This window comes from Perissodus microlepis, chromosome 19 (assembly GCF_051167445.1).
Source record: "Perissodus microlepis isolate ML-2025 ecotype Zambia chromosome 19, ASM5116744v1, whole genome shotgun sequence".
Taxonomy (NCBI): domain Eukaryota; kingdom Metazoa; phylum Chordata; class Actinopteri; order Cichliformes; family Cichlidae; genus Perissodus; species Perissodus microlepis.
Genome location: NC_140479.1, coordinates 26,110,975 through 26,122,730, shown reverse-complemented (window position 1 = coordinate 26,122,730; position 11,756 = coordinate 26,110,975). Strand labels below are relative to the sequence as shown.

At 39.6% G+C, this 11,756-nt stretch overlaps 2 protein-coding genes across 2 annotated transcripts; one reads left to right on the top strand and one right to left on the bottom strand.

The window, feature by feature from the left end:
- Nucleotides 1-115: 115 nt before the first annotated feature.
- msh4 (mutS homolog 4) lies at nucleotides 116-7,169 on the bottom strand. The gene is made up of 20 exons (XM_084915672.1): nucleotides 6,797-7,169; nucleotides 6,449-6,583; nucleotides 6,191-6,354; nucleotides 5,989-6,099; nucleotides 5,740-5,855; nucleotides 5,490-5,663; nucleotides 5,227-5,399; nucleotides 5,059-5,126; nucleotides 4,896-4,970; nucleotides 4,692-4,756; nucleotides 4,424-4,593; nucleotides 4,190-4,326; nucleotides 3,934-4,037; nucleotides 2,525-2,649; nucleotides 1,729-1,929; nucleotides 1,513-1,631; nucleotides 1,288-1,416; nucleotides 910-1,084; nucleotides 739-827; nucleotides 116-453 (listed from the first exon to the last, which is right to left on the bottom strand). Exons 1-20 carry the CDS (start codon nucleotides 6,996-6,998, stop codon nucleotides 262-264), a joined length of 2,724 nt encoding a protein of 907 aa, XP_084771798.1. The 5' UTR covers nucleotides 6,999-7,169; the 3' UTR covers nucleotides 116-261.
- Nucleotides 7,170-7,892: 723 nt separating this feature from the next.
- Nucleotides 7,893-9,130, top strand: vcpkmt (valosin containing protein lysine (K) methyltransferase). Its single transcript, XM_084914995.1, has 5 exons — nucleotides 7,893-8,173; nucleotides 8,330-8,443; nucleotides 8,551-8,623; nucleotides 8,735-8,854; nucleotides 8,938-9,130. Exons 1-5 carry the CDS (start codon nucleotides 7,917-7,919, stop codon nucleotides 9,040-9,042), a joined length of 669 nt encoding a protein of 222 aa, XP_084771121.1. The 5' UTR covers nucleotides 7,893-7,916; the 3' UTR covers nucleotides 9,043-9,130.
- The last annotated feature ends 2,626 nt before the right edge of the window (nucleotides 9,131-11,756 follow it).

The window sequence follows — 11,756 nt, the reverse complement described above, 5'->3', positions numbered from 1 at the left end:
GCAATATTTATGTAATTGTAAACTAAGAGAGTGGGATGTTATTAACTTAATGCACATTCTGCTATGTTTTACTTTGCATTAAAAATCACAAACACAACAAATTTACACAGAAACTATTTATTATGACATAGTTTATAAAAACATTTGTATATCTGTTTATGTCAGATAAGGTCATCTTTAAACTCAGGGTGTCATGTCGAGATCACAGACAAAAAAGAAAGTGTATAAAAGCTCCTCCATGCTGAAAGGCTTAGAGTCAAGTCACTGCTCCTCTGCATCCACTGCTTGTCCTGCAGTCTGAAGCTCTGCCTCATACTGCTTCTTTAGCCCTTTCAGATACATTCGCAGGCTATCGGGGTCTAGTCTTGAGTTTCTAGCAGTCTGAAGCAGGCGTGTGGAGAGGTGGTACACAGCTCGCTGCCTCTGAGTTTCTGGATCAGTGTGATGTCTAGCCTGAAAGAATAAAACATGTTAGGTCTTCTCTTTTTATCCAGCAATTCTCTGAATTCTCTGGTTATTATCAATGAAATACATATTTAGCCATGATACAGCATTTGTCTCTCAGTGTCTAACGCTGGCTTTCTGTTGATTATAATTTGTAATACTGTGGCACATAAATGGGACCTTCCATATAAGCACAGGTGAAAATGAACTGTTAATTTTAAAGGCACAGAGAAGACGTTGACGACCCAAAGATGTTAGGACAAAAAGTCAATAACTGAACTTTCTAAACCATACCAAAAACTGCTGGCTAACTTTTGAAGCAATCGTCTTTGCCTCTTGAATTACGCTTGAAGGAAGGGCTGTCATTTCTGCTGCTCTCAGTCCTAGAAAAACAAAAACAAGCTCTGTGACTGATTCCATGAAAAATGCCAACAGGGCTGTTGTTGGATTTCACTGACTCTGTACCATAGTGTCTTTCTTCAGAAGATCCTCGATTCAGCAAATATGTGTATACCACGCTCTCTGCACCAGTGTCACCACTGTGTGTATGCTGAATCTGCATGTGTTGGTTTTCCACGTTCGGGTACAGAGACTCCAGCTGGCACAGCTCAAGGAAGTGTGTAGCAAACAGAGTGAACGCCTGCAAGAAACAGGACACACCTTGAAAATTAGGAGAATGCCCAATCTCTTTGTTGGTTCTACCATTCCACTGTTGATCTAACAGGTGTAACAATAAGTTATAATAAATTAAGTAGCTAATATGGTGCATAAGAACCGGAACCATCTGTTTTTCAGTTTAGAGAAAGGAGTGGTGATGCAGGGCTGTATTACGGCATACTCTACCTTCAGGCCAAGGAGGAACTCGCAGACTGAGTGACAAATACCAATCCCTTCCTCAGCACTGGTACCACGCCCCAACTCGTCTATAATAATCAGGGACTTGTCACTTGCATTGTGGATTATGTAAGAGATCTTTTGGACAGACACACTCAGTTAATTACATATTAATGATCTTTTTGATTGATGTTTTTTGTTTTGTTTGCTCAAATATAACTTAGGAATGTGTACCTCCTTCATTTCTAACATGAAGGTGGAAGAGTTGGTTTCAAAGTCATCATCTACACCAATTCTGGTGAAAATCTGATCAGCAACACGAAAACAAGCATACTCAGCAGGGACGAACGAGCCTGAAATAAAAATACAGTGTTGAATTAATGCACAGAAATGACCAGGCCTACATTTAAAATTCACATGGGAAGGGTGGGTTTATAACTTCCTGCTGACCTATCTGAGCCATGATCTGACATAGCGCCACCTGTTTGAGGTAAGTGGATTTTCCACTCATGTTGGGTCCCGTTATGATGACAAAGTTGCTGCCCTCAGAGATGTAGCTATTGTTCGATACGGGCTGCTGTCTGCCAATTCGCTCCAGAATTGGGTGACGGCCCTGTTTGATGGCCAATGTGTCTGTAAACTCTGGACGCACTGGCGGACAGAACAGAAAAACACAAAACAATAACTCTGTTTACATACTGAGCCTTACATTCATTTCTAATGTTTGGTGAAAAAAAACACACACACACGTGCCATCTATAAAATTATATTTATATACACCATTTATTACTCGTTCACTTAAAGGTGTCATAACATAGTAACACACCGATTTCTGCTAGAGGTAAGGCAGTTAGCTCCTCTGCTGGGTAGATTTGCCTCGGTAAGTACAGCACATCAGTGCACGGTTATGTAAGACGGGTAATCTGAGTACAAGCTGGCTGGGATGGAAAGGGGGCAGGCAGTCAGCACGTGTCTATAACGAGACACTTTCAGACAGCTGAGGGCCAGCACTCACCACCCACATGGCTGATTGGGTTGGTGCTGCCCACGACAGACACAGAAAAGAACTAAGGCCAGCAGAGCTGCCAGCTCAGTAGAGGTGCTTCTGGCTGTCATGTGTGATGATGGCTGGGTGCTGCCTTGTGCAGCACACAGCACACCTTCAGACAACAGTTCAGGCTTTATCATGGTTAATATGACAGTCTGACTGACTTGAGAGCTGGAATCAACAGTGATTCATGCTTACCGTAGTCTGAGATGGTGCATGCATTTGCCAGGGACAGCAACATGTCCAACATGGATAGAGCATCAGAGAGCTTATAAAGGCAGTGAATGTGCTCATGGATAGTTCTCAGCAGCTGGCATATCACCCTGTATGGAGACAGGTTACATGATTCAGGGAAATAAAAACTGAACTGAACAGAAACTATGGCTAATAAACAGTGCCCCCTAGTGGACAGAGAGTACAACAACGTTTAATAGATATGTCCTTATAAACATAATTAAAAACAGAACTTGGCCACGGAGAAAAATCTACATTCCCCAGTTTATTGCATGAGTTGAATAATTGGTTTTAAAGGAGTTAATTAACCCCTTAAATAACATCAACTGGTAAAGATCAGTAAATCAGATCAAAGTTCTGCAATTACAATACTGTGCAAAAGTCTTGACCCAACCCTTATTTCTTCATATTTTGCTTCCAAAGAGCCAAAACTTTCTGTAATTTTTCTTTTATTTGTCTTGAGTAATAGCTCTCCAGGCTTTCTGAAGGTCTTTCAAAGTTTTTCTTTGGACACTGGCTGATTTTTCACAAATTTTCTTTCCAGTCCTTGTACTTGATCATTTTCCCAGGAATATTGTTTTGCTTGTTAAGCGACTTATGGCTGATCTATGAATCATTTAAGCATTAAAAAGGATCTAACGCTTAACAAAGAACCCATTTTAAATTGTATATTTAGAAACTTTGTTACTGACAGCCTATCACAAAAGACATAATTTATTCCAATGTCTTTAGGTGAATCTATAAAATTGCCAAAAATAATAAAGTTTTACAACGTAAAATACTTTTGCAGCAACAAGGTGATTCTCAAAAGGCTAAAACTTGGCACATCTCAGCATGGTGTCTTTGATAATGAACTTGATATGAAATTTGATAATGAACAAGTGAAGGACAAACGAAATGGCAGGCCTAAAAGACTATCTACAGCAGATAAACAGTATCTGAAAGTTGAGTCATTAAGAAATTGGGAAAAATTCAGCAAAGACCCCACACAGGACCTCAAAGATGCACCTGGACCTTTAGTTGATCCCTCTACTGTTCAATGACGCCTCATCAGATAGATTTCAGTGGCTGTTAAGAAGCCATTATTAATTAAAGAAAACAGGGAGGAAAAGAACGAGGTATGCTTGAATATCACAGGATTGCACTGAAAATTGGTTGCGACAGCTCTTATGGAGTTTAACCCAAATGTAAAAGTTTTGGCTCTAACTTTTAGTTTTCTAGCAAAACATAAAGAAATAAGGGGCAACTCAAGACTTTTGCACAACACTGTACAAAACTGTAAAACTGCTAAGAACAGTCATACCACAAAGCTATATTCCTTTACCTCAATTTTCTGTTCATGTTTGTAAGTCACGAGATAATGATCAACTCACACATAAGATATGTGAAAGATTTCCCTCAGGGCCTCCTCACACCGGCTGTTCTTCTTCATCAGGTCTGCAGTGGTGAAGCCATAGTTGTTCTTGTGCTTAGTTACCTGAGGTGAAAAGATGTTGAAATGCAGGTTTTTCCCTCTTCATTCAATGTCAACCTTATTGTCCCACCGGCGGCAATTTAGCTTCCTTTATTAACAACTAATGCTGAGTTAGATCTTTTGCTAAAAGTCTAGCTGCCTTCAGTGGACCTTACTTTGATGAACTCTGAGGGGAGTTTCCCTTCTGGTAAGGTTAGTCCTTCAAGCTTCAGCTGGATGAAAAATCCTCGAGCTGTGCTGAAGCTAGTACGCATTGGCATGCCGTATTTTTCCCCCAGCTGGTTCACAAGCTCTGTGCAGCACAATGACATGAAGCATGGCTAAAGGTAAGAACAGATTACCTAAACATCGCAAGAAAAAGTTATCTGGTAAACACTAAGCATTAACACCTGCAATGTCGTCCACTATCTCAGTGTAAGCTTTCCGGGCAATGTCAAGAAACTTGTTGATGTTTGGGCGCACAGCGTAACACTTCTGGGTGCGCATTTTAAAGCTATCTTTGATGTAAGTTGTGTCATAATTGATCACAGTCTTGATCTGCTCCAGTATCATGTCAAACCTGAGGCAGACATAAATGTACACAGTGGAATGAGTCTGTAGACAGGAAATTGTAACTAGCAAATTCAGTTCATCGTACATAAGCACAAAATTTACAACCTGTTATCTTCAAGTGTTGTACTATATGCCTTGAGCAGAGCTGTGTTCCGGTTCTTCAGCAACATCTGTTTAAATGGTATAAAACTTTAAGACTCAGTATTTGCATTATAACTAAGTCACAATTAGCTTTTAATGAATTAATTGTTTTCTTATTCTGTCCATGGCTACTGGGCGATTTTGTTTGAGGATGTTAGCGGCACAGACCCTTAACCTCGGCACCAGGTCCAGTGTGTATTTCAGCTGAATGATATGTGTAATCTTTGCTTCAGCAACTTGAAACTGTCGAAGAAAAAAGTAACAGTAGTGACAAATGCACAGAAGTAAACAAACAGAATATTGTCACAAGCACTGAAAGTACTGCACGCACTGTTTCCTTCTTTGGGATTTGGACGAGAACTGAGAGCAGCTGATCAATGTCAAGGAAATGACTTATGGCTAAAAGGGCCAGAAGAACAAACAATCAATGCAGATATGCTCCAATTTTCAGTATGCAGAATACTTATAATGATTCAAACTTTTTGCGCCTGTTTCCAACCATTCTTTAAGCCAAAGAAAAGCTCCTCATCTTCCAGCAGCTCTTGTATGGTGTCCAGGCGAGTGTTGATTGTTTCCACATCAACTAGAGGCTCCAAAATGTTGGAGCGCAACCTTCTGGCACCACCAGGTGTTTTTGTGTGGTTGAGTACCCCAAAAAGAGTATGGTCACTCCTAGAACGAAAAAAGAAAAGGCACAGTCAGACTGCATGACAGAGGAACTACATAAAAAGATGTTGTTCTTATCATCGCATTCCATCTCACCTGTAGTTTCTATTATTAACCACCAATTCCAAGTTAGAGGCAGATGCTGAGTCAATCATGGCTGTCTGCTCACTCCCTTTAAAGCTCACTTTAAGGGACTTGGCAACGTAGACAGAGTTCTGGAGGAACTCTAAGTACTTCAGCAAAGCAGCTGCAGCTGCTAGGCAATAATACCTAAAAAAAAAGTTATTACATTGGGCAATGACAAAAGTATTAGGGTACAGTATCTCTCTATCTATCTATAGCATACTTAGCTTGAACTTCCATAACAACAGTGCTGAATTCTGGGGCACACAGCTGCTGAATGTACTCCAGCCCTTTCTTCTCATTAAAATACTTCCTTTGCACTGGAGTGAAAGGTACACCCTGAAGAAAAAACACCCAATAAAATTTAGTTTGCACCACAGCAACTCAGTGAATACTTAAGCACAAGTTGGCTACTCTGTACTTTAAGTAGAAATTTGTTTAAAAGAATTGTGTGTTATTGTTGCATTTGTACCGGAAAATTCTCAGTGATGAGATTGAACAGCTTTGTTCCTTTCCCCTTCTCACTGGCTGTGTCTGGCATCAGTATTTCCACTGGGACCAAGATGTGAATCTTGGTTATGACCTTCAGATGAATAACACATGACTGAAATATCAATTCCATGTGTCCCAGTCTGTTTTAAGTGCTAAATGACAGTAGGACATGGGTGGTTTACCTTGGCATATGTTCCTGTATCTGCAAACTGAGAGAGTACAAGCTCTGGGCATTTCAAATCGAGACTAGCCATGCCAATCTCTCCTCTGGCTAAGCCGCGTCCTTCAACTACTACCACAACCACAGAAGCACCAGCGTTTGTGGATCCAGATGAGCAACTTGTTCCTGCATAAAAAGTTATTTGTTAATAGTAATATCTTATTTTAAAATATGCTTAATTAATACCAAAGTAATCAATAACTCTGTGCAGGATATGTACCAGGTGCCCCAGCAGACCCTGGGGTCCTTCTATGTCTCGGTGTTCCTCCAAGGCTGTGGAAAGATGAGCTCTCTGAACAAGATGAAAGGAGCAATGAAGCTGGCTTGCCTATTCTACAGCTGCTCGGTAATTGACCTATAGCAATAGGAAACATAAGAAAAGAGGTGTAGTACAGTATTATTACTGTTGTGTCATGCCCAGAGCCAAATTTTGCCGGGTGCCCCAACTGCTCTCAATTAAAAAAATTTTTTATCATTTCATAACAGAAATGTCAATGTTAGCAAGTTTTTTGGTATCTAATCTCCCCCCCCCCCCCCAAAATAAAACTTGCTAATATTAGCACATCACCTGAGGCCGTTCCAGATGATGGGCCGTGGCGGGAGCTCGTACTGCCCTCATTTAAACTTTGCTTTGATGAAGCAGAGGAAGCTGCTGTGACACAAGAGGAGGTTTCGTTCAGTCCACTTTTGTCCTTAGGTACAGTACCCCACGACTGTTCACATGCTGAGGCGTAACCATCAGTTACCTCCTCTGTGCTGCTGGCAAACATTTTAAACCTATGCAGAGGCAGGACAACTAACAAACACAGACTCAGATGTACATCGGTAATATTCAGTTACTACACTTCGACAAACAGTATGAAGTTGCTTCTCAGCTGCTAGTTTTCTCAGCTAGCAAGCATAATTACCGCCGCCACACTAATTGCAGTGGCGCGCGAATAAGTCACGGCTTCCGGCACGTCAAGTTAATTGTAGTAATATTAATGTATCTATTTTTTAATATTATTTTCTTTTTTCGGTCATTAATAACAGTTGTTGTGAATTACAAAAAAATAACTACAAATAAATAAACAAATAAATGTACAAAAAAATTCACTTCAAGTCGGGAAGACACAAAACAATTTTTATTATTATTATTATTTTTTTTATTGTTGTTGTTGTTGTTGTTGTTATTATTATGAGGTCAAAAGAAAATAAGAAAAAAAAGAAGAAATCCCTATAAGCCTTCACTCTCTAAAAGAAACCACGGTTCTTGGTACGCTTCAAATAATTTTAAATAATTTTAAAATGTGCTACGGTGGAAGGACCCGCTAATCATCGCTCACGTTCATGTCTTTAATTTAATTTAATTTAACTGTATTTTATTTTTTATTTTTTTTGCAACTTCTGTTTAAATTCTGTTTGATTTTTTGCTATTAAAATGTAATTTTAATTGTATTCTTTTTTTTTAAAATAAATATTAAGATAAGTATTTCTTGTCGTATCTTATATTTTTGTGATGCCATAGACTTTTCATTGTTTATGATTGTATTTTTAAAATAAAAAAATAGAAATATTAGAAATACATAACTTTTTTAAAGCATCAAGCACAACTCTGTGCACCAGTCCTAATGTTGGGCGAGGTAAGTCTTTTATTTAGAAAAATATATCAGACCGGAAGTTCTATTTCTGTTTCTGTTTTGGCCAACATGGCGGCTAAGGCGGACGAGAATGAATATTTTGTCAGAGAAATAGACAGAAACGACGGTTGTGCCCTAAAAGTTAAGCAGTGCTTCTTGGGAGATGTTGGCTGCGTTGTGTGGGATGCAGCTATTGTTCTCGCAAAGTATTTAGAGACAAAGCAGTTTTACGATCCGTCTTCAGGTGTGAACGTTTGGTCTGGTAGGACTGTGCTGGAGTTGGGAGCTGGTACGGGAGTAGTTGGTCTTATGGTAGCAACGCTAGGGTGAGGTTTTTTTTTAAAATATGTGATCTTAGTGTTGTGTTTAAATATAAAAATATTTAAACGTCATTCCTTGCACTACTACTATGTTTTAGTAATCATATGGGAAAAGTCAGTATTGGTGATTTATTAATATTTTTTAAAACAAAATTCCTGCAGAGCACAGGTAATAGTAACAGACCTAGAAGATTTACAGATCCTGTTGAAGATGAACATCCACGAAAACCAGGCGCTTATTAGCAGTGGATCCATAACTGCCAAGGTACTGAAATGGTTTGTACTTACATTTCTATTTGTCTTATGCTCCTAATATAAATTTCACAGTAATACTTCAGCGGGACATTCAGCATATGCTTAATATTTTATTTCCACTATTACAGGGGTGAAGATGTGTCTGAATTCTTGCCTCCCCCAGATTATGTCCTTATGGCAGATTGCATCTATTATGAGCAGGTACTTTCCTGTAGTTTTCAATCCATTATGATCCCCTACAAGATTGCAACATTACAATCATTCTGAAAAAGTGTTGTATGTCTCATTGTGAGTCATCTTATTTCCATACAGTCAATTGTTCCACTGGTGGAGAGCTTGAAGCTGCTTTGTGGACCAGAGACCTGCATTGTTTGCTGCTATGAGCAGCGCACTGAGGGTGTCAACCCAGAAGTGGAAAGGCAGTTTTTTGAGGTTAGATTATGTTTTTATTTCCACAAACTAAGTGGAGATATTTGTCATAGCTATCGTCTGACCTGCTCTCATTTCTTTTTAAGTTGCTGCAACAGAACTTCTGCTGTGAGGAGATTCCTTCAGAGAAACAAGACCCAGAATTTAGCAGTCCAGACATCCACATTCTGCACATTCGAAGAAAAGCCTGATTATCGGACTCCGATTGTGACATAGAAACTTGGAACAGTGTACTGAGCTTGTTTAAGATATTAAAATTTTTTAACTTTTTAAAGGGAAGCATGCTGTTAAATTACTGTGTGTGTTATTTGACTGGAGCACACATGATTAAATCAACACACAGACACTATTTTTTCCTGCTCTTTAAAACAGTAGAGTTCCCTTTCAGTCCATGTAGTTCTGTTGCTGTGAAGCTAGATGGCAGACATGTGAAGGACAGATCGGAGAAACAAGTGCATTGTTTGAGCAAGAGGCATCATCCCGCTGGGTCTTTGCAGTTCGTCTTGTTTATACAAAATACAGTTAAGCAGATGTGAAAGTGAAGCCTTTATGCCCTAGGCATCTGCAAAAAGCTGCAAACATGAAACCTATTGGACTTCTGCTCTTGAGCACAGACATATTTTCCCATTGTATGTCATTAAACTTGGAATATTTAGCAAGTGATAATTAAATAATTGGATAATATGTACAATTACATGTTTACATAAAAATATAGATAACCTCATGCAGAAATAAGCACCTGATGACAGTGATAAGTGGTGTTTAGAGTGGTTTTCTTTGTGATTTTCATCTATGTAAATTCAGACACTTGTAAGAAGTAGTTGCTTAAAATCTGAAACTTAGGAAAGGATTTAATTGTGTGCACTGATTAATTAAAGAGCCAGGCTGCTCACTCAACAATTAAATATTAAGATGTGAAGACAGTTTTGTTAACTTTTCATATGAAGTGAGGTTAGGGTAACAAATCTAATGTATAACTAAAATTTCAATTTATATCTTTATGTGGGGTCCCCAATCTTTAAAAATGGAGGACAACAGAGATCTGCAATGCCAGCTTTTGCCATCCATGTGAGGGGAATTCCACTCAAAGCCCCAGATTAGGTGGAAGATTATGGTTCCTTTTCAAGCATAAAACCATGAAGTACACCCCATACTCCCACAGGCATGCAGGGGCCCCTCACAGCCTTTCATGCTGCTGTCTGTTTACACAGTAGAGCTGTAGGGTAATGAGCACGTTGTCCTCAAACACTCAGGCCAAGTAAAATGTTAATACTGAAGTTGACAGGATGAGATCCCCCTAAATACTCAAATTGATTTATGAAAGAAATAGTACAATAGATCCAAGTTTGATTACACATTAATGAAATGGTCCAACATGATCACTGGATGAATGCAACACTTACCTATTTTAATAGGCAGAAAAGCCCACTGTATATAAATTTCCCTGAATTTAAGAGTTGGTATTATTAGTAGAGCAGAGCAGTGGCTAATAATACTACAGGCGCAGGTGCTTTAGCTTTGTGTATAGAGTCAACATGAAATCAAGCAATCTGAAAACATGAAGAAAATTGTATGTGTATTCCTTTCTGTTCCAGCTAACAAACCAGTTAACCAGTCTCTTCTAACTGTACATGTGAATGTTTAAAATGAGCATTTGATCAAGAGAGGCAGAGGTGTGGTGGGATCGAATCAGATTACAGATGTTGGTCGATGAGAATGCCTATGAAGAACGAGCAAGTGAGTTTAATTGCCTTTTTATTTTTTATTTACAGTTACTATAAATAACTACAGCGGATCATGTAAGATAATCATTCCCTGTGGCCCTCCTGTGCCACTCTCACTTGCACATTGTGCAGCTGGACCGTTACAGTCAGAATTAACTTGCGGTTAAGGTCTGCTTTGGTTTGGCTGGGACACGTTTGCCTAATTAATTTGACTCACAGCTGGTAATAAGTCCATGCCCCCCAGTGTGGTGGGGACAGGACCCAGAGGGGTTACTGAGGAGATTAGAGGGGTAAAGGGGAGCTCCATTATTCTGTGTCAACACTTTCTCCCCCACCCCATCCATGGGTCTTCCACTTAAGTAACTCAAAATATATTTCCCCATCCCTGGCATTTTCCTTAAATGTTAACCAAAAATAATTAAAACGGTGTAGTTGTGCTGTTCCTGTGGATGACTAATTAGGCTCACACAACAGGGGAATAGGAAGGCCCACTGTAAATGAGGACAGCCCACAGTGAAGCAGCAGCAGTGTCTCAGTAATCTGTTATCATATATATCAGACACATATGCACATTACTGTGGATTCTGGTAACCATCAAGACAGAATGGGGGCATTTTCTGCCAACAGATGGTGCTATAAGTAGGAATAACTCTTAATGTTGTGGAAAACCTGTATTTGGAACACAAGTCCTATCTAATGCATACTCGGATTTTTTTATTTATTTTTTTTTAAATAAGTTTAATCATTGTCTTGGGCTAGTGAACACCTGCAATGGATTCCATAATCAGAATCCTTGTAAAACAATTTAACACGAGGTAGCAGTGCAGCACTCCCCCCAATACCAGATTGGGGGAGAGTCTGACTCCAGCAGTCCGTGTGGTGTGCTCAACTCTGCTGCATCACAGCCAAGTGACACAGAGGATCCTTTGTGTCACCATCATCACGCTGCCTGGAGCCAAGAGACACTGCTCCAGAAAGGAAGACTCATTTTCTCACAAACTTTAAGGGAGTGGCTCAAGAATAGACATCAAACTGGGCTAATTAAAAATAGAAGAAGGCCTGCATGAAAGAGTGAGTCCTCTGATTCCGCAAAGGTGTATCCACAGACATAGGCCCCCCCCCCCCCCCCCTTTTTACATAGCAATCTGAGCCAGACTGAACTTTACGGTGCACCAAGAGGG